This window comes from Colossoma macropomum, unplaced genomic scaffold, assembly GCF_904425465.1.
Source record: "Colossoma macropomum unplaced genomic scaffold, Colossoma_macropomum, whole genome shotgun sequence".
Lineage (NCBI taxonomy): Eukaryota > Metazoa > Chordata > Actinopteri > Characiformes > Serrasalmidae > Colossoma > Colossoma macropomum.
The window spans coordinates 24,399,976-24,426,392 of record NW_023494796.1 but is presented as its reverse complement, the minus strand read 5'-3'; the positions used below and the strand labels follow the sequence as shown (position 1 = coordinate 24,426,392).

Here is a 26,417-nt window from a genome sequence, read left to right as displayed (position 1 = left end):
CATAGAAATACATAGTATTGTATTTTATTGTATTGTATCGTAGTACTGTATTGTGAGTTTTGTTATCTAATACTACATTAGTATCACTGTGCAACACCAATACTGGTATACTGGTATAAAGACTACAAAGCACTTTGACATCAACTTTGATTTGATTTAACTTCTCAGTGTGTACACAACAAACACATGGTCTAAATATATCTAGGCTTATTTTCTGTGAAAGTGTATATAAGTAAATATTAGGAAAAGATACTTGAGCAGTAGTTTCTTAGCAAGTTCGGTAGAGGGCAGGTACCAGGGGTGCATCATCAGAAACATCCGGACTAAAGACGGGTCTTTTAATTTCCCTGTAACATCTAGAGAAAAGCACACAGCACACCAGAGAAATATGGCATTAATTAATAGCCTTTGACTGTCTGAAGGAGCAAAAGTAGAAGGTTTCAAATAAAAAAGTCAGTAAAAACAAAACAACCAACAGACATTATCTTGGAGAGGAAAAACAAATGCTAACAATGAATAACTAAAGCAGCGTAGATTAGACTGAAAAGTTTTGAAAAAATTTGGGATCATTGTACAGACTGACCAAAAGCTTGGATGCAGGCGTCCACCAACTCATCTACCGTGGCTGACTCCATTGGTAGCGAATCCATCTCTCTCGTCACTCTCTCTTTCACCTTCTCTCTCACTCTCTTCTCTTACACCACTCCACTGTTTCTTCCTTTTTGGCCACTACTCCTCTGTTCCCTAAAAAAGGAGAGTAAGAAGCTAAATGGAGGGCTTTTCATAAATATTCATTTTGCTTGTCTTTTGTGCGTGACCAAGAAAACCTGACCTTTTGTTTTTAAAGCGGCCATAATTACACGTTCCATCGTTTACAATGCTAATACGCGGCAGAAAAAAACAACAGGAATACAGAGTTAAAATGAGATTTTAAAGGCAATATCATTTCAGATTATTATGAATACATTTATTGTTTTAATGTTTAAAGCTTAACTGAAAATTTCTTGTAGTTATTGCAAGCATGCAATCACTGCAATACACACAAATAAATTAAGAGGGGCCATTCAGATGAACCAAGGCCTTCGTGCCTTAAACCAGAAAATTATCTCAACTTAGGGACTGGTTTTTTTTTTTAAGAACTAAGGGAGAAAGATCTGAATATAGTACTGTGTTCATCATTTTTTTAATGTTTTAATGCTATTTTGTGGAACAAGATGTATTACAAAACCCTGAAAAGTTTTCAGAATGAGCGCAAAATGAAGGAGAGGTGACTTTCATGAAAGTATCAGTGTCACTTGTAGATTAAAAACACTTTTTCTCATGACATACATCAAGCTTCTTTGACCAGAATGTATAAAAATAAAGCATTTTCATCTTCACTCTAAAAGGTTCTTTCATTTACCATAATCTTTGCTTTCTGATGTGTAGGTATCAAGAATTGGTACTAAATTGGTACCCATTTCTGACTGGTCAATACCAAAATATCGACAAGTTCTTGGACAAATAGTGCTGCTACTGATAATTATGTATCATTAATGCATTCTACATAGCTGGTATTTTCAAATGATTGATGGACATTGGATCAGCATGAGGATTGCTCTGCTCCGTGTGACGAAAGCATTCGCAAGCCTTTGACTACGTTAACCATCAAGTATGCTGAGAATCATCTGTGCTCCAGTCATGGCTAAAAGGCTAAGACACTTAAAAGTGTGGGTTTGCTTTACAAATTTAATGTTAATGCAGTTAAATGCAATATGTAAAATGGTAGTCGCATGTAAAAGGGGGGTAACACCAGCAATCTCATGAAACACAACTACAACATTCTATGAATCTAAAGCAGTACAGTGTGTTTGCTTTAGCAAAGCAGCTGTTGCACTTATGTCTTCAGTGCAACCTCCCAGTGTTGTGATGAATTGTGCTACCTTGTTGATATGTCCTACTGTAGTGCATATTTATAGGTAGTTCCCTAAACACTAGGCAGGATATTTTGATAGTTTAAATCACCTAATCAAAACCACTACCAGCATTAAAACTACAAAGCTGATGTCAGCTTCTTATTTGCCAGCTTCTTATTAAATTTCTTTCCACTTTAGATGGTGAAGCAGCTACATGCTGGCATCTGAGACACACCTGCCAACCTTAGGAAAACATACTGTGCAGCCCAATAGCTATAAAAAAAAAACCTTGGTCATTTCCCCACTCACAGCCATGTAATCAAATTTAGTTATCCAACAGGGTCTGACGCTCTCTCTCTCCACCGTCAAGGCCTTTACACACTGAACGTGATTTTCTGGATGACAGTAAATTAATTTTAGCACGTGTATAAACACATGCCAAACACGTGTTTATTTGGATGGTAAAAATGCAACATTACTTTATTCAGATTTTTGTAAACTTTCTCCAGTGTCAAAAAGTCACAGTCGCCTCTGCTGTTGGCATGACAACAACCAAGATGATAGGGCAGCTGTGTTCCAGGTTATAGAACCTTTTCGCAAAAAATGCTAAAACGTTCAGAATATCCAAAAGCTGCTCAAATGGAGCTCAAACTGAACTATGAACTAAATTATATCCTGTGTGCAAGCACTCAGCTGTTTCAGCTTCTGAATAAAGTGACGAAGATCTTCATGCTACATTCACTTTTCCAGAATGGACATGAGGCACATCGCATCCAGTGTGTGTAGTTTTGATCTGAAAACATTGCATCAAAATCTTTCACATTTTAGTAGATAATGTTATTTCTGCGGCACATGCGGTCGCTTTTCTCAACCTGCCATGAGCTGCTCATTACAATTACAGGTTTGGCTGCAATAATAACTATGAATACCATACCATACCGTACTGCGACACATGGCCAACTGAAATGCGTGGTAGCTTGCAAATTACGTGACATTATTTAACGTAAATAATGTTAGCTTAATGTTGGCAGGTGTGCATTAATTTTAACTAAATTCACAATTTCAACTTTCCACATCCAAACCAGCTTGTTTACCTTAGGAAAGAAGTTAAATGCACCATCCTCACTTGTAGAACTAGCACGACGGAGTGAGGAGGGCGAACAAGAGGGATAAAAACTATTTCGTGTTGCTGTTGATTTGCAGCCTATTCAAATGACTGACATTATGCATCTGTCAACCCCGCTCGATATTTGGGGGAATTAACCGAATGCTATGATTGGTCAAACTCTTCTTCCTTATTTTTTTCGGAAGGCTAGACACTGCTGCCTCTTGCTGTTCGATTTGAGTACTGCAGGTGCACAACTGTACTTTCATGTTAAATGCGTACCTGCTATGCTAAATTCGTACAGGTTGTCAGGTCTGCAGGCGTTATAATAACTGCTGCACCATTTAAGATAAAATGGAAAAATCTGAATAAGAAGGTGGCCAATAAGAAGCCAATTTCAGCCTTGTATTAAAAATACAGGTAGGATAGTTTGATGGTCTGAAAGTCCATGAAAGTCCAGAAAATGTTACCAGCATTAAAAGAATAATTAGGATATTTTGATAGCCTAAATCAACTTTTCCAAGGGAAGAGGTAATATTAATTACTTAAAATTCGCAAGCCAAAAGTTAGCATAGCAGAAAATTGCTAACTGCGAGGAGTTTGAACCTAGGGTGAGCTGTCCTGAAAACTGGGGAAACTAATTTTGTATTGCTTATGGTTGTTAATGTTTTTAAATGTAGGGAAATGACCACAGCTCTTTTACATCTTTTCATTTTGAATTTTCACGTCTTTTCATGACATGTCTGTTTTTTTTGCAACAAAATTATGGAAGGTAGTATCAATAAGAGTATCAATAAGTTAAATATCGATAAGCAGCTTCAGTTTCAATATCAATACCGATAAAATCCCAATGATACTCATCTAGTAGAAGCAGTATGTAAGTTTTTCTGCACCTAAACATTTCACAAGAAGTCAAGATAAGGAGCAGTCACATACCATCTGTGCAGTTTAAAAAAAACATGGTCACCATATCTATGAAGTATACTCATTGCTTTCTCAAGATATACACTTTTGCTATATAAATACTTTTACATGGTTTTACATGCAAAATGTAAATGAAATACTGTGGTTTTGTGTGGTATTGTGTGAATGACTACACAATTTGGATTACACTCAATTTTAACATTTACACACCCATAGCATTCACTGCTAGGAATAGTTATAAACCAATAATGTATTGTTTTTGCTTGGCACTCCTGCATACAAAAAAAAAATTAATGACTATAAGTAGCAGAATGTCAGCTTCTAATCAAGAACATCAATATTTGATAAACTATATAGGATTTTTCATACAGTAAAAAGTCAGATCAACATATTTTTTAAATAAAATGGTCATGTTCAGTATTTGGTTGCAAATCCTTTACCATCTCAGTATCTTGGTTTTCCTGCTTTTTTCAGCGACTTTTTTTTGCCTCCAGACTTCTCTTCAGCAAGTGAAATGCTACTCAGTGGCATTTAGGTCGGGTGACTGACTTGGCCAGTGAAGAGCATTTCACTTTTTGGCCCTGAAAAACTGCAGAACTGCTTTGGGTCAAGTGTTGGGGCTCGATCTGTTGGCTGCACTGGAGGAGCTGAAAAAATGCTGTTCACTTCAGAATTCATCGTACCGCTGCAGCCAGTATTAGTGACATCATCAATGAAGACAAATGACATTACATGCCAACGCCACCTTGTTTCACAGATGAGGTGGTTTGCTTTGAATCACGAGCAGTTCCTTTTTTTCTCCAAAATTTCCTCTTTCGATTATTCAGGTACAGGATAATCTTTGTCTCATTTGTATATAGGACTTTGTGACAGAACTCTACAGGCTTTTTTTTTTCCAAAACAAACATTAACCTGGCCTTTCTGTTGAGGTTTACCAGCTGTTTGTGTTTTGAGGTAAAACATCTGTAACAGGCTTGTGTACTTCTCTTTTCTTTTCTAGAAATCTTTGACACATATCTGCCTACAATCTGTTCAACATTTTTTTTTTCCATGATTGAATGTACTCACTATTTATCCACTACTGTGGCCTGTGTTACTTATGTGATCTTCATATTGAGCAACAGCAACAGACTTCACATGTAAATGTGAGAAGGGTCTTACTGCAGACATGCACCCTCAGCCTGACATGCACCGCCAGCCTGTTAATGACCTCAGTGCACGCTCTGCTTTTTGTCAGTTTTATGAGTAAAAACAGTGAACCACATACTGTTGGCCAACAAGAGTTACTCTGAACATATATTAACGTTGTCGTACCAATAATATAGTAATTAAATATGCTATAGCTGTGTTATGGACAAAAAATGGATTGAGTGATGATATCGCTAAGCAGAAGCAGCCAGAAGTCAGAGTACGAATGAGCTGCTTCAGCCATTGTGGCAGAGAGTGCATGTGCATGTGACGTCACTGAGGCTGAGACTGCATCTGTCTGAGAGTGCATGTCTGCAGCCAGACTCTATTGATGAATGTCACATCTGGAATCAACTCTAAACCTTTTATTAACTCTCTTGTGAATAATGATGGATGCAATGACAGCTGGTAAAGACACTGATAAAGACACCATCAATGGTAACTGGAATATATTTTAGGGGGTGGAGGTGGTATTTATGTGTAGAAAGAGCTGTGTAGCTGTGTGTGAGTAAACACTCTCAGACTCAGAAGTTGCCATTTTGAACTTACCAGGACTACTATTGTCAAATACCTTTGAACAGTAGCTGCATATAAACAAAATATGTGCATAAAACATTAATAAAATGTTGTGACAGATCTGACCCATTGAGACCAAACATTTGTAGAGATCAGCCATGGTCTCAGAGGGCCACAGCATATGCAAATCAAAAAACACATACATACATACACAAAATAACTGACACACTGTCATGTCATAACCGTCTAGCACAAAAACCACAATCCACCATTTCCTGCACAGATACAAGTCATTATTCAGGCTGCCGCTCTTTGTCTGCATTAGCACTGTGCTCTCTCTGTATTTTATGTTAGTAAGTTGCAGGGCAGGAAACCATGGTAACAGCCCCACACACAGCATGGAATATACTTACAGCACACCGGAGCAAATTAAAACAAACACATGAAGTTGTTATCATGTATATTTCAAGAAAGCAGCTTCACTTTTACTGTGTCATCTGGGTTAAAAATGCACCAAAGTTAGAAGAAATACACAAAAACAGCAACAGAATGTTTTAAGAGATCTTTTAAATGGTTGCTGGATTGGATCACTGTTTCGTAATTCAAGCACACATACATGCAGTAACTGGTAAATGGCTTAAAGAATGTAACTGTTTTAAATAATTCAATGACCTCTGAATTAATTTACTATATTGTAATTAAACCACAAACAACATAAGTGAATTGTCATGTTCTTTAGTAGCTGAAAGTTAGCACTACTGGTATTAGAAAGCTCACCTGTCAGACTGTCAGATGTAGCGTGTGAGTTTATAGTAACTGAATGTGGTTCATGCGGTCCTCACACACATGCACACACAGATATACAGGAACATGCACCCATGCCAAAATTACTCAGCAAGACACAAAGCTCAGCTGTATGCACATGCATATGTTATTACACCAGGTAATAAAAAAAAAATCCCACGTTTCCAAATTTTACATTTGAATACACACACACACGCACACATATATATATATATATATATATATATATATATATATATATATATATACACCCACACACACACACACACACACATATATATATATATATATATATATATACACACACACACACACACACACATATATATATATATATATATACACACACACACACACACACACACATATATATATATATATATACACACATATATATACACACACACACACACACACACATATATATATATATATATATATATATAAAATACACACAAATGTATGTATGTAGTATACTACATAGAGTGGACAGTGAGTGGACACAGTGTTTAAAAACTCCAGCAGCACTGCTGTCTGATCCACTCAGACCAGCGCAACACACACTTACACACCACCACCACATCAGTGTTACTGCAATGCTGAGAATGATCCACCACCCAAACAGTACCTGTTCTGTGAGGGTCCATGGGGGTCCTGACCACTGAAGAACACGGTAAAAGGGGGCTAACAAAGTACGCAGAGAAACAGATGGACTACAGTCTGTAATTGTAGAACTACAAAGTGCACCTATATAGTAAGTGGAACTGATAAAATGGACAATGAGCGTAAAAACAAGGAGGTGGTCATAATGTTATGCCGGTGGCAACAAAAGGCTGGTGAAGTTGTAATACTTAAAGAAACACCTGGTGGTTGATTGGCAACAGGTCAGTAACATGATTGTGTATAAAAAGAGCATCCCAGAGAGACTGAGTCGTTCAAAAGTAAAGATGAGGAGTTCACCACTCTGTGAAAGACTGCACAATCAAATAGTGCAACAATCAGAAACAATGTTTCTCAACATAAAATGGCAAAGAACTTTTGCTTTTCATCACCTGTGGTACATCATAACATTAAAAGATTCAGAGAATCTGGAGTAATCTCTGTATGCAAGGGACAAGGCCAAAAACCAGTATTTGCTGGCCATGATCTTTGGGCCCTCAGGTGGCACTGCATTAAAAACAGACTTCTGAAAACCACTGTCTGAAAACAGTTTGTCGCTGCATCCACAAATGCAAGTTCAAACTCTAAAACGCAAAGAAGGAACCACATGTAAACAGGATCCAGAAATGCTGCCACCTTCTCTGGGCCTGAGCTCATTTAAAATGGATTGAGTGGAAGTGAAAAAGTGTCCTGTGGTCTGACAAATCAAAATCTGAATTTCTTTCTGGAAACCATGGGCGCAGTGTTCTCCGGGCTAAAAACAACTCAGCTTGTTATCAGTGCACAGTTAAAAAGCCAGTATTCATGATGGTATGGGGGGTGCATTAGTGCACATGGCATGGGTGACGTGCACATCTGTAAAGGCGCCATTAATGCTGAATGATAAATACATGCTTTGGCAACATATGCTGCCATCCAGATGACGTCTTTTTTAGGGAAAGCCTTGCTTATTTTAGCAAGACAATGCCAAGAGTCCAGGTGCTAAACCAGCCTGCCTGCAGTCCAGACCTGTCACCACTGAATATTTGGCGCATTATGAAAGGAAATATATGACAAAGGAGACCCCAAACTGTTGAGCAGTTGAAATCCTATATCAAGCAAGAATGGGAAAACAATTCACTTTCACAACTGCAGCAGTCGGTCTCCTCAGTTACCAAACACTTACAGAGTGTTGTTAAAAGAAGAGGTGATGAAACACAGTGGTTAACATGCCCCCATCCCAAGCTCTACTGCTGGGGGTGCTAACAAACTATATAAATAAACATTATATATACACTTATATACAACCACACACACACACAAGCATTTTTTCTTTAGACACATCTCCCCCTCTCACTGCACCATTTCTTTTTATGGCTCTTCTTTGTGTGGTGATGGAGAGGAGGCACTGCAGTAGTGTGTAGTGTGTGTGTGTGCGCACAACTCTATGTGTATAACAAAGCCCCCTTCCCTTATTGTCTCTGTGCTGCAGAGAGGTGGGTGGACACACTCAATTACAGCCCTCAGAATGAGAGAGAGATAGAAAGAGAGAGAGAGAGAGAAAAGAGAGGGAGAGAGAGAGTGAGAGAGAGATAACAGACAGAGAGAGAGACAAAAAGAAATACTGAGAGAGAGAGAGAGAGAGAGCGCGAGAGAGACATGAAGACAGTGAGAAACAGAGAGAGCTGGAACAGTCAGGAAGTAGACAGAGGGAGAGAGAGGTAATGTCAGAATATGCATTAGTCCAAGCTCTGATGGGCTGGCTGTGTACTCAGTGTACCCTAGCACACACTCTCTTAGGAACACCCAAAACCAAGATGTTATAGTCCTGCATGTTCAATAACCTACACATTGTACAGGATAAAAAAAAACAAAAAAGCGGTCTGTGGTCTCCTTTACTGTCAAACACCAAGCTGAAATACCTACCTAGTGACTACTACAACCTAAAAAAACTTTAGCAGAAACATATACCATGTAGGTGCCTTTTGCAGGTTTACAGTTACAGACTGTAGACCAACTGCTGCTTCAAATTTATGTACCACACAATCGCAAGTGACAAGGATCTCCACAGGACCACTGTCCATATATTATTATTATTAGCACAACAGAGATATTGACACATACACAAGGTGTATGTGGGCCTTGTAAAGTGTATGAAGAACAGCAGCATTGCCCAGGGCCACAGCTGCGTTAAGAAGTCTGCCAGATCAAAAAAAACAAAAATCCAGCCAGCATGGACCCTATGGCAAACACATTGTGCAGGGAAAAGATGAGCTGTATATCAGTGCTCGATGTACTCAAATCAGAGCAACTCATACAATTATGCCACTCCCATGTCAGTGTAACTGCTGTGCTGAGAATGGTCCACTATTCAAATATATGGTCAGCAGTGGTAGGGTAGGGGTGAGTTGATACACTGTGCAGCAATAAACTACATCCAACAACTGTAAACATTAAAAAGTGCACCCATATGGTCAGTGTTTATGATAAAATGGCCAAATAGTGTAGCTACAAGGCTTGTGTTCCTAATATACTAACTCTGTGTAATCCAGAATGAGAAAAAGAGCTCCAGCAAAGTCATTAAAAAAAAAGGAGGATATGAAAGCCGAATGCCTGAGGCTTGAAGACATCACAGGGGCAGTATTTATACATAACCAGAGGCTAATGGTCAACTGTGCCAGGGCCATATACATGCCAGTAAAGATCTGCAGCTGTAAAATAATTGAGTTTCTGTTAGTTATACCAACATTTTTTTAACCTGTTAGTCCTGCTGATACGGAGACTACTGACTGATTTTGCATTTAAATGAATTACACAAATACAAAAAGTATAGCAAGCCTTGAGCTCTTCGTTTATTTACGTTCTGACGACGTTTACAGTGTAAAGGTTTTTTGTGACACAATGCAATACATCATGGAGTGCAGATGAATCAGTTGATCACCTTGAGTGTCATCATTGTCTTAATTGTCTCATTGTTAATGATGCACTGGTGTGCTGCGGTCACAGGCGCGAGGCCAAATGTATGTGGTATAGCCCTCCCTCTTGTAGTTAAGCCTCAGCGCAGAATTATATAAAAGACCTCAGAACTGTACCTCTGCAAGAAAGTATGTGTGTGTGAGAAAGAGACAGGGTGTGAGCAATTCAAAAGGATCAAGTGTTTGCCCTCCTAGGGGAAAATCAATCAGTCTGAAAATGGCATCAGCACTGTGTTGACAGGTCAGCCGAGCCAAGCGAAAGCCTGCATGTTGTCGTTGTGTCTCATGGTGTAACCTTCGGTAATTCAGGCAACACCAAGGACACATCGCTAAGGGGAGCATTTCCTCGTCCTTACAAACTCCATTCTTTGTTTACTATTTGCTTAGTCACAGCATGAACTTCTCAGATGAAAAATAGTTTCACAACCTTAAGCTGGACAAAACATTTCACTCATTCCTGACTCTCTCGCCCTTTACGGCCTCACTCTTCTCCTTCTGCCCTCGACACTCACTAATGAGAATTCTCCCCCTGGTGAACAACTGTGTTTTCTGCCATGTGCCTATTGGCCCCTTCTGCCTGTCTTTCTCTCTCTTGCTGTTCCTCTCATACAATGTGTATAGGATCGCTAAGCTGTGTGGCAGCAAAACTGCTGTTGCCTGGTGACACAGACCTAGCACTATTGATCCTTCCAGGGTCTTGGTGTGTGTGTGTATGTGAGAGAGTTCACGTGTATGTGTATATGTGCCACAATCGACAACGTGGCTATTGATTATTCCATCTGGCTGCCCCAATAAGGCTATCAGAGCAGAGAAATGAACTGCAGGTTGAGTGAGTTCTTTCTTTAGCAGTTACAGAAAAATCTATAGTGAGTGTAAATGCCATCACTCTACTAGTTGCCCCTTTCGCCCACACTAGCCTTTACACCGGTCACTTCAGCTGTCTGTCTGACAGCACCTACATTCAGATAAGTATATTTTCAGCAGAAGATGGCACACAGCTCTCCCACACATTTTACTGAACGTGAGCACACACACACACACACACACACAAAGGTTTTTAAAAACAATATCAGGACATTACATTCAATATCAGAATACTGCATTTTGAGTATTTAATTAGTGTTCCCCGTTTTTAACTTCCATTATTTTCGGGACACTTGCTGTTAGTTTTGCAAAGAAATCTGCAGATATTTTTACACACATCTGAAGTTCTGTCTTAGATGTTGGTTGTATTTTATGCTTCTCAGAAACCAAGTTTTCCCAGTTATAAATTTAGACTCATCAGGTCATAAAACGTCACTCTGTATCTCAGATGCCTATTTTCAGTGTTTCAGTGTAGTGAAAATGTCTGTTTTTGTCTAATTCCATTTCTCAGAGTTTCTGACACCTACACATCCTTTCAGACATAGCAGTGAATTGCATCTCCAAAAAACATGAAAGCTTGATGTATTTTTTATCTCATGGTGTCCGTTTCTACCAGGTCTTGCATGGTTTTTTAACTTCAGTTTTGGAAATTTCTGTTTTCTCACTTAATTTCCTTTGAAACTTCCCTTTCTTATGCAAATGGAAATCTGATCTCCTCATAAAAATCTCCTTCAGTCATTCAGATGCACATAAGAAAGAATTTGTAAGGCAGCTAATGTGTGTTTGGGTAGTTGCTTAAACTATCCTTTATGGTCAGAACATGACAAACACTTGGAGAACAATGGAACATTTCACAAATCTGTCATGGGATAGTGGGAGGAAGTTTCTGGTCAGCTGTTTTTACCAGCTGGAAAAGCATGGCTGCAATTTTTGTAATATTTATAATTTAAGAAAGAAAACAAATTATTTTTAGCTGTCTGGTGACAAGTGCTAGGCTATCTGGTTACAAGCGCTAAACTGTTTAGTTTCTCAACAACGTCAGCTTAATACGAACAGCAAGCATTAGCTGGCTCGGTAGGTCAGTGATGGATCACACCACCTTACTGCAATCACTCCTAGCACATCCATGTCATATCACAGTATTCAAACACCAGCTTGCAGACATTTGGATTTCTCTATTCTATCATAGTAGTTTGAGGGTTGGATGAACCGCAATACATCTGATGCTCACTGTGTAAAAGAATTACACTAAACAAACAGAGTCCTTCTTTTAGGTACGTTTAAACCGAAATCAGTGCTTTTGTCTTGTTTGATCTACAGTAACATGAATTCAGCGCGTTGTGCAAGTGACAGGGTGCTGCCTCAAGTTACCCAGCTGCTAAAAAACAGCTAGCGTTCTCGCACTCTCCAATGCAACACAAAGCATCGCATCCTCAGTTTACTTTCGTTTAAATCAGGGCTATAACTTGCATGAACCCACTTCTTAGTTTCACTTTTTTTGCTTGAGAACGCACTAACACTAAAATATGACTGAGCACTGTAACAGCACCGTAGTTGTGTGGAGCAGACGTGCTTTAATGCTGCTAAAGCTTGTTAGGATGTTAGAATAGAAGTTTGCTGCCCAGTACAGTTTCGCCACTTATGTCGTCACTTACACTTGGTCACAGGAAAACAGATCACCGATCGCTCCACTCAAACAAGTCAATGAATGTGTGGTGATTGAGATTCTAAAAAAGGACACATTAGCCTCATAGGGGAAGTAGCAAAGACAAACACTAATTAGACAAAGAATCAATACTGATGCTGGGTGTATATCATAGTCAGCAGCAAAGGGAGAGCATCCATTCAGTTAACAACTGGCACCACATCCCACTCCAATACACACACGCGTGCATGCCCAATCAATCACTCGTGATTTTGGCATAGCGTTAATGACTGCTCTGGCAGCTGCAGTCTAGCTCCAATTTATGTGCAACAACTGGTCTCTCTCTATTACTCTATTACCTACGACAGCATTCCTTGCTCTATATGATCTAAATAAGAAATTTCCATAAAAACCATTATACAGCCAACTAATGAACAATTTAAAATCCTTAGATCACCAACTAAAGAAAATACAATATGTTTTATGATATGTAATGCAGGAGGTTTGTTCAGTGTTTTGGTGGTCTGTAACACAGGCTCCACCTGAGAACCACACGTTAACAGACATGTAATGTTTATATATTTCCAAACATGCACATAAAAAAACTATTAAAATGCTAGTGCACTCTCATGAGGAAGAGAAGGTTAGGGAAATAATGTATATACTTAGTAAAATCCCTACATAATACAGATTTTATAATTTAGCTACAATGGGTTTCCTACAGTGGGTGGTCAAATTGACCTCTAATATTTTTCAAAGAAACTGTCTCCACTGTGTAAAAACTAACTATTTTCTTTGTACTTAATGTCAAGATTGCACTTGCACGTGTATTAATTTCAGCAAAAGTTCTCACGTTCTTTTCATTCTGATAACGGTTTGTTGTGTCTGAGTTTTGTGGGCGGCTTTTTTTGCACCACTAAACACGCATGAGACGCACAGACGACAGTCTCGCCTAGCTAACAAAAAGGCAAAGACAAGCAAGATATAAGACAAACATCGATAATTTGGAGACAAATGGACACATTTTAAACACTTAACCCGCAACGAGAAACTGTCAAACACAAAGCTCAGGTCAGTTTCTCATTCAAAATTTCCCGTTCCACCTTGAATGGTGTCTGAGGAGCCGGAATGTAACTGCTGCACCATTTAAAGTGGAATGGAAAAATTTAAAACTGGACGCTAACTTCAGCCTTGTAAAAGTCAAACATTGAGAGACATTTTACAAGACACCGTTATACTTCTGAGGACAGGATGCGAGAAAAGCAGCTATAGCTGAGCTAAAGCTTAAAGCCGAGCATAGCAAGCCTGTGTTTTTGTTTATATCATATTTTAGCATTTACTAGAACATTAGCACATACTGAGACATATTTACAGCCAAGATGATAAATGGACATAAAAATGTTGTGGCTCCCAAGGTGGTGGATTTTTATTGAAAGGACAAAATGGCTCTTCTTAACATTTGGGCTGCCAACCCCTGATCTAGGGATTACATTAATAAAAATGTAGTTATGCAAAAACAAGTGACAAGGGAATTTTTAATTCTTCTAACTGCAGTAGTTCAAAAACACAATTTATAGATTGTGTGGAATACAGGTGGTAGTAGCATTTGTGTATTTGCAAGGACTCGCACACATGTGTTTGTGCTTCTGCCTCCTGTTTAAGGCTAATTTGGACCTTTAGAATTTCTTGCGTCTGATGGTAGCTATTTTAGTCTTGCAGCAGTGTGTATGTGAATGTGTGTATCAGGGCTTCCTACGCCTGTCTCTCCCTGCCATATCTTACGGACACAGAGGAACTAGCTTACCCAGATTAGACTCTTCCCTGGAGGAGGGAGTTGATTCAGCAAGCACATACATGCAGACTGTGTGTACACATGTGTGGATGTGGATGTGTAAGCATGTGTAATACTGCATTGGAGGAATGATACACAATATGCATACCTACACAGCAACTCTGTAAAGCACATAAGCATTGTATGCAATTCTTGGTTATTTATGAACAATTTAAGTCAACATTTTTGAGATGAAATTTGATATAAGGGCTTGTACTGAATTGATGGCTTTTGTGAATGGTGACATAAGCTGCTTGCAAGAAGCAGCACAAGTATTGCTTTTAAATATGTTATTCAATGCATATGCATATGCCCTTAAGTGCCTATGTAAGTAGCTTCCAAATAAACAGTTACCACTTTTTCCATTAAATTTCAGAAGTTGGAAAAAATAAAATGCACCAGAAAGACAGCAGTTTCACAAAAAATGCTATGAAAAACTTAAAAGTAATTTTTTTTTATTAAATTTTTCACACACTGTGTATCACTATATTGCTCTTCTGGACTTTCAGCATCTTTGGGATTTAAAATCATGATTGAAATCAACCTTTAATTATACTGACAATACCCACAAGATACAATTTACTGTGGCAGTAAATAACATATCGACATACTGCCCAGCCCTAAAAGAATGTTGTGTAAAGACACAGAAACCTGTAATTTGCTTCATGTGAAGCTAAAGGAAGCGATCAACCATATCAGTGTCACTGTTTTCTTTTCATTTTTATTTTCAATTGGGCAGATGTTTCCTGTTCTGCTTCTGTTCTTTTGCAGATTAGAAAAAAACTGAGGGCACAACAAACGGCGGATGTCATGTTGTGTGTGTGTGAGTGTTTGTAAAAGTGAGAGTAAAGGAAAGGAGTAACAGACAGGAATGGAACGAAAGAGCGAGGCAAGGTGATGGTGCAAAAAATATATTACACAAACCTTAAAAGCAGTCAAATGAAGCTTTGGGACCCTTCTGAGCTTCTCTCATCTGACTGGTCTACCCTCCAGCATCTCTTACCTCCACTTCTCAGACATGACCTCACTTATAGCAAGCAGTGCAGTTAGAGGTGCAGAGCTACAGGGAAAGATCACTTCTGTTGTTCTCTGTTACAGTTATCCTTCCTGCACAGGAATTTTAGTTGGTACCTTCAGATAGAAGGCAAATGCTTAAAAAGAAAAGGAGAGTGAGTGGCTGAGACAGAGAAAGAGCAAAAGAGTCAGTGTTGGAGGAATGCCAACTCTTCCTACAATTCAAAAATGATACAGGAGAGAGAGCAAGAGAGAGAGAGTGATAGAAAAAGCAATAGCCTCAGAGACAGACTGAAGGGAGAGAGAGTGAGAGAAAAGCAATGGCCTCAGAGACAGACTGAAGGGAGATTATTCTCTCTCTTCTCTTTCAGAAGCTTCTTTGTCTGGTTATACTCATAAAACTTTCACTTACTATGAATGAGCACACTGAAACCAGCCAATCATTAAACCAGAAATGCAAATGTTGGTACTTTCTAGTCCCTACAGGCCAATGAGAAAACCCCAACCACTAACAGTGAGACTTACTCCTTGCTTTAGATGCAATATGCTGTACTGGTACGTCTCCAATCATCTTAGGTAATCCAATTCATGCCCATACGAAAGATGTTTCCATTTATTGTTTATAATGTCTCCCATCTCTTACATTTTCTTCACTCATTGTAGTATTTGTTTACTGTATTAAAGGTCGCTACATAAACTTATACAACATGGAGATTTTGGCAGGATGGCAGGATACCTTTACTCACACTTTCACTGTTGATGTCTCATGCGGTTCCTATTTAGATTAGAGATCCCAGAGATCCTACCAGCCTGTCAGCTCTAAAACAGATGTGTGTCATCCTGAAACACGTTCATTACGCTTAGCAGTAGAACCAACAGCTTCCTGTTTATCCGTCTTTTCAACACAGGCCTTGAGAAGGTCAGAGGTCAAGCACAGCTTCCTGTGTTTTGACTGTGATGATGCCAGAGATAAGGCCATAGCTCCATGCAGAGGATCAGGAAAGAGAAAATCCTAAACATAGCCTGGCAACATTTGCATGTTGGCTCACTTCTCTCTCTCTCTCTCTCTCTCAACCCCTTCTCTTTCTTTCTATCAGTGACTCATTCCCGTATGTAAAGCGAGATATGTGGATACTAGAAGCTTTTTCATGAGAACGCTTGCATAATTTGATCGTGTGGAACGCCAAGCATTTTTACAGACTTGCTAATATTACCATAAGCCTGCTGTGTGCAGGTGCTATCCGATCCTTCAGTCTCTCCCAAATGACTCACTCTGGAGCTTGTTTCCACACACCAGCACAGACTCTTTCAAGGCCCTCTTTTCTAATCATGTCACCAAGCCAATCAACTTGCAAGACGCTGAAATAGCTAATCAACATCTCCCTTAAAAGATGCCAGGTAATGGTTTACCAATTAGCACTGTCTTTGTAGAAGTGACCCTATGTGCTTTCACAAGGCGACACTGAAAATTCTCTCCTAGCAGCTCATCTTTTTGAAGCGAGATGCGAGTCATTCAGTGGCCCCTCGTCCTCACCTTGTAGCTCATTAGCAGTGAGGTCATGAATGATTTTACCCTGCAGCTCAAACCAGACCTGACCTCCATGAAATGTTCTAGTTCGTCATCTATCATATAATCAGTTGAAGGACAGGAGGTCTATCAGCAGATGTGTTCTTACATTCAGGAACAGTAACATACTAGTTCCTTTTCAGATATCTTTAACTCTCTGTCTCCTTACATGAATTCTTTTCCTGGGTCAGTTTGTCCTTGCATGCCTCTATCTTTCAGTCTCTCTCCCAATGTACTGCTTTTTATTTTGTGTCAGTTCCAGACGCAAGTCAATCGCAGTGCAGTTTATGGTAAACGGCAAAATGCACTTCTCTTCCTCATGCATTTGCAGCTGAGGGAGGGCCGTGCAAAATGTGGGTGGACATACTACAGTTTTACATTAATTTTCTTCCACCTTTTAAAATCAGGCGTATAGAACTTCATCAAAGACAAAGACTATGAACGGACCCCCAGTGAGGCATTAGGTTGCACTGCATTGTAGCAATAACACAAAAAATATACAGAAGATGGCAGTAGATAGTGTAATATAATGCACCACTCTTTTTAGGATGTGTCAAGGTTTCACAATGACCACAACTAAGAGGAACAGTATCAAAGCATATTGTATCTGTGCATTACTATGTGTCCCTCACTCTCACAGCTGAAGTCTCTCAATGTTGTGGTAAGTGTAAGGCAATTAGAAAGCAGCTGACTGACTGCACTTATACACACTTCACTACCTCTCCAGCATTATCGGGACTCACTAAATCACACGTTCTCCACCAATCACTTCCCCTGTCTGTACAATGAAGCTCGCAGTAATTACTTTCCTTTGTTAGCAGACACCTCTTTCTTTCTGTCTGTCTGTCTGTCTGTCTGTCTCTGCCTCTTTCTCTTGCGTGCCGGTAGGATTGATTTTTCCTTTCTGCACTGGCCAAGCCACAGTGCTCCCTCCTGAACCAGATTTGTTTGTTCAGCATGAATGAGTCACTAAAAAAAGCTCCAATTAAAAAAGAGACTCTACAATGCATTCGCATGCCGCTGTGGTGCCTATTACAGGGGGCTGCAGGTGAAAGCTCAGTTTTGCTAATGTGTGAGACATGAAATGTATGTATGTATGCTTAACACCGTCCTATACAGCCTCTGTGCTTGTAAAAGTTTGTGTCAGTAACAGAGCAGCGATCAATATATTGATTGGTTTATGTAATATCATGACCATCTCTGCCCCAGAATATGATTGCCACTAAACCAAAGACTGCATAATGAAAACTGATACAAATTACTTTCTGCAAATATCTGAAAAAGTACAATCTGAACATAGTGAATGAAAACTACACTTTCTTATAATAAAACTTTCTGATAATAAAAAAACACTGTCTCTTAGTAAATCTGCAGATTAAACACAAACTGATTCCTGAGCTGGAACTCAATTTCATTAAGACCGCTATGTGCCCTATTGGTGTCCTAGCTGATTTAGGACCATGCTTAGGGGTTAGGGTCTCTCGATATGGCAAAACTACTATATCTTCTACATCTCAATATCTCAATCTTTTCAAAAGCATATTCTTATGATGCACTCACCAACTAGTAAGAAAGGGGGCTGAAAGGGCTGTTTACACAAAACAATACCTATATAAATCATTATGACCAGTCCTAGCCATAGGTCAGGGGTCACAAACCCCATTAAAGAGGGATTTCCCCCCAGACTTTTTCTCTCCAAGGCTTTCAGAGGATTTACTACAGTTCTAAGAACACAAAGCTAAAACACGTTTGAGCTCATCCGCAGAAAATAGAGGAGATTTGGTTGAAGGCCGAGGTTGACATTAGAAGCAGATTCCTGTGAGCCTGTGCAGTACATCAAGAGCCTTAGATAAGAGCAGGTTCAGATTTAGGCCTGATCCCTGCTCACCTCATCAAATGCTGAGACATGGAGGCTCAAAGATGATCAAAGCTAAAAGCCACCATTTCTAATTCACAAACAGACGACAAACACCAACAATACACTCATAGTCAAAGAAGAGACAACAGAAAGGGGAAAGGCTTTAAGAGTATGACCGCCATCCAGAGCCACATTCACACTACATATCACATGTGCATTCCTAAACTTACCATCTGTAATTGCTAAACTAAAAACTGATCAATTTTCCTGATGCAAAGGCAAAGAGGTACTCATTAGGGGTGTAACACAAATTTTTAGGTTCGATATGACCACCGCTCCTGAGGTCAAGATTCAATGGATTCTATATTACGATAGTTTATGTGTTCAAGCATCTTCATACTATAGAGCTTTATTTATGTACTACAGACTGTTTCAGCTAAGAGAAATATCAGTTCTCAAATACAGAGTATTACTACAAACTATTCTATTCTCATAAACTTGCATCAAAAATTGCATCTTGTCACCTGGCTACATGTGAGACATGAGGCATTTCGAGGACACAACATCATTTGATTTGAGGTAAGTACAGTTACCTTTACGGTATCCACTGCAGTTATCCACTAGTCCGAACATAATCTTATTATCAATGTAAGACAGCTAACAGGTAAAGTCAATGCTCACTGATAACGTTAACATAACTGTAGCTTAGTTAGGAAATGTTCATGACAAGTGACTCTTGTCTCCTCACCTTAAAACAGTTTGAATTTGCAGCGTTTTAGCTTGTTTTTGAGCTAGAAAAGTTGACATCAATGGTGCTAACACATCTGGTAGTGTTTTTTCATCTTTCAAAATACAACAGCATTCTTCAAACAGAGCTGTTGTAATATTTGAGCGAGTTCTGAAATGTTATTCGGTGTTAAGGTTTTTGCCGCAGCCAAAGCGGCTGCAAACATACAACATTATATCATGCACATGCTCTAAGGAGCAAGGTGGCTCTTCATGTAATGTTATGCTATTTGTAATGTTAATTAATCGAGTTAAAGTTAACGCTACTGTTTTAAACTTTGTGCTATGTAAGCTCTAGTCATTCTTTGTTTTGACCATTTGTGAACTGTTAAACTTCTTTAGAACGCTTTTCGCTGTGTCATCACCATTGATACCCATGTAACCCGCCCATCATAGTCCCAAAAAATCCTGTGGGGAACACTGTAACTTCGGAACAAAGCCCAGTCGTTTGAGTGTGGGTGTATACATTGCATAAGCCCTTCTTCCTCATCCACTTTACTCCAATAGGATGAACCCAAATGCTTAGTTTTGATCACTGACAGTGATTTCCATGGAAGACAGTAAATTAAAGACCTCCAGAAAATACAGAGTTTTAAATTTCCACACGCTGTTTCCAACATTATTTTTTTCTTGTAAACAAGTGCTTTAGAAACAACAAATAAGGACAGTTTCCATGACCTAAAATAAACCTAGGCCTAGACTACAACAAAGTTTCAATGGTGATTCACCACTGGCACTGCAATTTACTCCAGACTACACTTTATCCATGTCTGGGACACCAGCCTGTAATGATGTGAAGAAAGATACGTTGGTATTCTTGCTGCTCAGTTTACCTTATCCATGTTTGTAAACAATGCAATCAAAATGTTTTTCCTTTTCCTTACCTTGCTCACAATGTAATAAAAAAATAGAAGAGTAATTACAGACTAAATGCATTTTAAAAAACAGTGTAGCTTTAAAACGTAATTTGAAAAGAAAAAAGAGATGGTGCCATGTTAAATGACCACCTACAGATGTACATGTAGTTACATTTAGCTCTACAGGATTGCATGCCATCCTATTCAAAATCATGAAGCAGAACTGATCCCGCAGAGCCTTTTCTGATCTCCCCCAGAGGCTACACATGCATCGTAAGGAATGCACCTCCTCCACGTTCCTTATTTTAGGTGACTTCAGAGGCCCTAATGAAGTGGGGGCCAATCAATACAAAACTGAATGAGCCTTCCCTGACCCCCCCGCCTGTCTCCAACGAGACACAGTCGGCCAGCACCTTAGCACTGAAACTCTACACTGTTTTGATCCATATCTTGCAGTCTAGACTGTTCATAATGTGCACTGCACAGAAAGCAAGTAAAGAGGAACATATGCAATGGTCAAGTTGTGTGAAACGGGTTCAACAGAGCCAGTTATAAATAGTAGCTACCCTTACTGCAAGAAAACTTTGCAATTCTCATCTTAGAGTGTTTTATTTTAATAAAGTGTTACTGGATTTTCGACTATGAACATAAACTCTAAAAAACCTCTAAAAAACATACACTGCTTTTGTGTTGTTTTTGTGGGCTCTGGTACTTTTCACATATCCAGAACAAAATTGTGTGTAAATTTTAGATATGGATGGAATTGGCTGCTGTCATTACACTGTTATTTAAAATAATGCACATAAAATGCATTTTATGTCTGCTGCCCTCTGTCACTTTACGACTGCTGTTCTCTGCTCTTTGCATAATACTGCACATGCAACTTTCAGACTCTTTGCACAGTACTGCACAAGTAACTTTTATTACTAACTTTACTTACTCATCATGTCTTACCTTTCTTTTTTGTGAAACAAGGATTAGCAAGGAAAGAATTTCACTGCACAGTGTTACAGTCTGTATTACTGTGCATAAGACAATAAAGCTCTTGAATCTTGACCTACCCATGCTCCAGCTACAACTGTGTTCTTTCATTTAAACTGTTACCATTATTAACAAAATTTAGTGAAGGCTGGCAAAAATACCACTCAACATAATGAGAAATTGTAGCACTTCAGGATATACTACGAAGTACTGACAACAGACATGTTAACCAATGACATTAATGCAGAAGGCACTGAACGGGGGATTGAGGGGGCATCTTTTGGCATCTCCCCTCGGACTGAGCCCAGAACACACGCAGGTGCTTTGGGCTATTATGTACTATACTGCCTTTCAGAATCATAAATGACTAAACTGTCCAGTGCTGAAGAGGTAAAGGATGGAGATCATCTGCTGCAGGTTTGGTGCAACAGATGGTTCAGCCTCACCTCTGGATTTTTATGGACTGTAAGCTCATGCACAAGCTGTGGCAGATGCTCAGCCAGTATCTGCGCTGCGTCTGGCTACACTTAAGGCTTTGCACTGGGTTCAATGACGCAAACCAGCACACGCACAGCATGGTGATGAGCTATAAATCTCACTAACCAAACTTAAGCGTGATGGGCGTGAAGACTCATCAGTGTGAAAATGCATATATCTGAGTGTGCACGTGTGAGAGAGACACACTCACTCTCTCTCTTTTGCGCGTATATTAGTACTTGGCACAGACACGATGTGTGTGCGTTTAGCTTTGTACTGTGCGCGCACTATCCACATCGTTCAAAGGCTACGTCGTAAAGGAAGCAAATAAACAAACAACAACGCGTAAAGGAATGCTGTGCCATAAGCCTGCGTTTGCCACCCAACCTTACACTGCGTCTTTTTGACGAGGCAGCATTACACAGCAACCACACATACACATAGCAAACGCATGACATCTCCTCAGCGAATACTTACTCACAAGCCTCTGTGCCTTACCTTGAAAGTTTGGCTAGCTCAGTCAGGCGCAATGCAGGGATCTCGTCCAGTGAATACACGAGCACACCAAAGTCGGATATCAGGGGCTGACGAGTGAAAACAGCAGCAAAGCAGAAATTCAAGCCTCTTTGAGTCTGTTTGGCAGTGCAGGCTGGTCTTGGCTCTGCTCTACCACGCCAAAACGGACACCCTAAGCCACAAGTGACATCTGCACAGCGCCTGTTGAATGTGGAAGAAAAAACTTCAAATTTCACACCCAATCGACGCGTTTCCGTCGTTTTCACTCACTCACTCGCGCTGCTCTGTATTCGCTAACTCACTGCTGACTGCCTGTTGCTGCGCTGCTGTGGTCTCTCACTGCTGCATGTGTCTTCCAGTCAACTCATTTAAGGTCTTCTGCTGGCTGCAGTACCCTTTCCAACCACGACGTGCCGCTGGAGGTCCTTTTCTGCCCTAAACATCTGGGGCAGTTTTACTGATGTTTTTAACATTCCCTCGCCCGCCTGGCCTCTCCACTTCTCCTTTATGTCAACAGACAAACAGAAAAGCAGTCGAGGTCAGTGATCTGCATACATGCTGAAGAGGTTTGCACTTAATTACTATATGCGATTTACAGACAGAGTATCAACTCATTATTGTGGTACAGTTTGTTGGGTTCGTGGCTCTCAGCCTAATGTGACTCACTTGCAAAAAATACAGACCAGCTCCATATAACCGCTATACACGCCCAAAGCATCTCGGAGCACCCCCTGTAAGAGAGCATTAGACATGGAAAAAGAAAGTGCGGAGGGCGCCATCTGCTGGTCGCGTTTGAAACATTTTGAATCGCCACTCATTTTCCTATAAGGAAATCTTTGATAATAGATCTAAATCTCCCAAAGGTGAAACTTTTGTGAAGCAGTCATACAATCACAACAGCTACGAACACAGCAGAATATTTTGCTGAGGCCTACTGAAATTTAAAATACAGCTGAACTAGCTAACTACAATACCCATGGCTCTGTGCTGCCGTTTTGGGGAAACACTGGCACTGGCAAAGCGTCAAAAGCCCTGCTGAAAAACGCCATAAAAATAATTGTTTTGTTTGGTTTTGTAATCCGTTTTGGCTTTTGTAAAGGATCCAGATGATTTAACAGGTGACCTATGGCTGAGTCTAAAGGTATTTGGTTCCCCAGTAGGATCAGCAGGTATTCTACATTAAAAAAAAAACAGCGGTCTGAGTTGGAAACCATTAAGCAATTTCCAATTAGAAAGCAAAACCATTAGGTTTTAATCCCAATGTTTCTTCTTCAGCAGAGACATAACTGAAAACTGATATAGGGGAGTATAGCATAACATGCAGGCTACATGCCAGCTAAGCGACATACTGACTTACCTAGCGAGCTAGCTACCGTTACCGTTAACTCGCATCACTCAACACAGGTTGAAGCTAACATGCTATGTTAGCTAATTAGCTAGCTGTAACAATGCCAACAGAGTTTAACAGCAAACTAACCACTCGCAGAGTTTGCTATTGGACCTCACCGACAACACGTAACAGAAAAGTAACCATACTTTACGTACATTATCTCGTTAGGAACTGTGCTGGGCTAGCTGGCCAGCGGGTTCAGCTACTTAAACTGATAAGGAAGACGTAAAGTAGGTCAATACATGAACATGCGCTAAAGTTGACTGTCAAAATGACCTGATTAAGGACACATTATTACAAGTCTGTTGATAAGCCTCAAGATAATAATTCTAAGAAAAACTCAGCAAGAAAAATTGAACATCATTCGCCCCGGCTTTAGCAGAATAAACGGCAGTGGGTCGGACTCGACCGTTAAATTTCCGTTGGAATTTGAATTTGAATTGAGATTGTGCGCGTGGGCTGCAGCTGAGTGCGTATCTACCGCTGTCCTGTTAAAGAGCTAATTGAACCACATGAAACCACAAAGAAATAAGTAAAAAGACTTTGTTAAGTGAATAAATGCATCTTAGTATGACAGGGTTAATCTGATACCCATTATCATAAACAACCACATAGCCTATATATACTATATACCAGTAAAAGTATTGATACTTCAATGAAATAATGGCTCAATAAGAAATAAAAGCACCTTACCAATAATAACTTGGATAAATCGAAGTACAAGAGCACCAGAACTGCATCGTAATGTCTAGGCAGTTTTTAAAAAAAATATTTTTATTTAGAATTATTTTTACTATTATTTTAACTATTCAATACCAATTTTGCGCTGGCATATTTTGAATGAGCAATGGCCTAGTTTGGGTCATGGCAAAAGTTTAAGTAAAAATGAAATAAAAACACGTCTTTTGTTGTACAGCTGGCCCACGGATCTGCTGAGATTTCCTAAACTGGCCCTTTTAGTGGTTGGGTTTGACACCCCCGGTATACGCCACCAAAGAGCTGAATTTTGTTAGGCTCTGCTGATCTTTTTGATGCACTCTTCATCTAAAATAAAAAAGAAGTTCCAAAGTGAAAAGAAGCAACCTTACTGCTTTAATCAACATATCAGAAAGAAATCAAACAAAAAAAAATGATAAGTAAACGTTAATGAGTTGAACGGAGATGAGCAGATAAAATTAGAATGGAAAATAGAAATGGCATCTGATGATCCAGTAGGAAGGGGGTGATTGTTAGAATGTGAGAGGGGGGCCAGTTAGGAGGGGGGATTCTTGCTCAATTAAATCTTTATCATCAGATATAATTTTTCTACAAGAAACACATCTTAAGAAAGAATTTTATGTTAGATTACAGTGTATAATTGGTTGGGACAGACATATTATTCCACTTTCTCTGCCAAAGCTGGAGGTAGCCTACTGCCGTTCTCATTCACAAAGGAGTTCCATTTAAATATCACTCATCAGTTGTGGACAGGCAAAGCAGACCTCTCTTTACCCATGACATTACTGAATGTCTGGGCCAAGTTATGACAGTCTTGACTAAAAGGTTTCAAATACAATACCTGATATTTCAAATTCTAATCTGATAAATGGGGTGACTTCAGTTGTGCCCTAGACTAATACCTGGATAAATCCTCAATTATAAAAACTGCCTTTTCTAACTCCAGTGAATTTTTGGGGACATTTATGAATAATTCGTGCATGTTTAATGTAAAGCCTTAATCCTACTGGCAGAGAATATTCCTTCCATTCAAAAGTCCATAATGTCTACACAAGAATTGATGACTTTCTAATTGATGCTAAATTTATACCTTACACTGATCAGGCATAACATTATGACCACCTCCTTGTTTCTACACTCATTGTCCATTTTATCAGCTCCACTTACTTTGTAGTTCTACAATCACAGACTGTAGTCCATCTGTTTCTCTACATACTTTGTTTGCCCCCTTTTACCCTGTTCTTCAGTGGTCAGGACCCCCATGGACCCTCACAGAGCAGGTACTATTTGAATGGGGTATCATTCTCAGCACTGCAGTAACACTGACGTGGTGGTGGTACAGAGGTACAAAACAAGGCTGTTCTGTTTGTTCCCTCTATTATTCGCATTGGCCATTGAGCGTCTTGCTGAATCTGTCTGAGCTCCCCCAAGGATTTTGAATACAATACTAAGGACACAATTGACAAAACTTCTTTGTATGCTGATGTTTATTTCAAACCCCTACCAGGAAATTGAGCTAACAAAGTATTCTCCCATGTTCCAAGCTAAATTCTACCCTTTGCTGGCCAAACTCAAGTCTCTACTTTAGTAGAAGTATCTGAAACTCTGTTAAGACGTAGGTCAGCTCAGCAGCAACTCATTTCCTTTGGCTTATTTATTGCTAAGAAACTTATTCTCAAATTCTGGAAAGGCCTTCAATGAGACAGTGGCTTGCAAAGCTAACAAATACACTTCACCTGGAGAGAATCAGGCATATGCCGAGGGACAAACTTAGTCAATCTAAAAAGATCTGAAACCTTTTGGTTTCTTATCTCCAAAGAGATTGTGGTCACATTTAACAGTCCAGTAACAGTCCATTAACATGCTTT

The 26,417-nt window shown here is 39.5% G+C and overlaps 1 protein-coding gene across 1 annotated transcript in view; it reads right to left on the bottom strand.

The window, feature by feature from the left end:
- The window catches only part of LOC118816665 (RAS guanyl-releasing protein 2-like), a 47,243-nt gene extending 24,323 nt beyond the window's left edge, over positions 1-22,920 (bottom strand). Inside the window, exons 1-3 of the mRNA XM_036583180.1 lie at positions 22,425-22,920; positions 584-744; positions 254-356 (exon numbers count right to left, since the gene is read on the bottom strand). Coding sequence (XP_036439073.1) covers positions 254-356; positions 584-650 — 170 coding nt within the window. The 5' untranslated portion in view covers positions 651-744; positions 22,425-22,920. The remainder of the gene's footprint in view (positions 1-253; positions 357-583; positions 745-22,424) is intronic.
- Between the last annotated feature and the right edge of the window lie 3,497 nt (positions 22,921-26,417).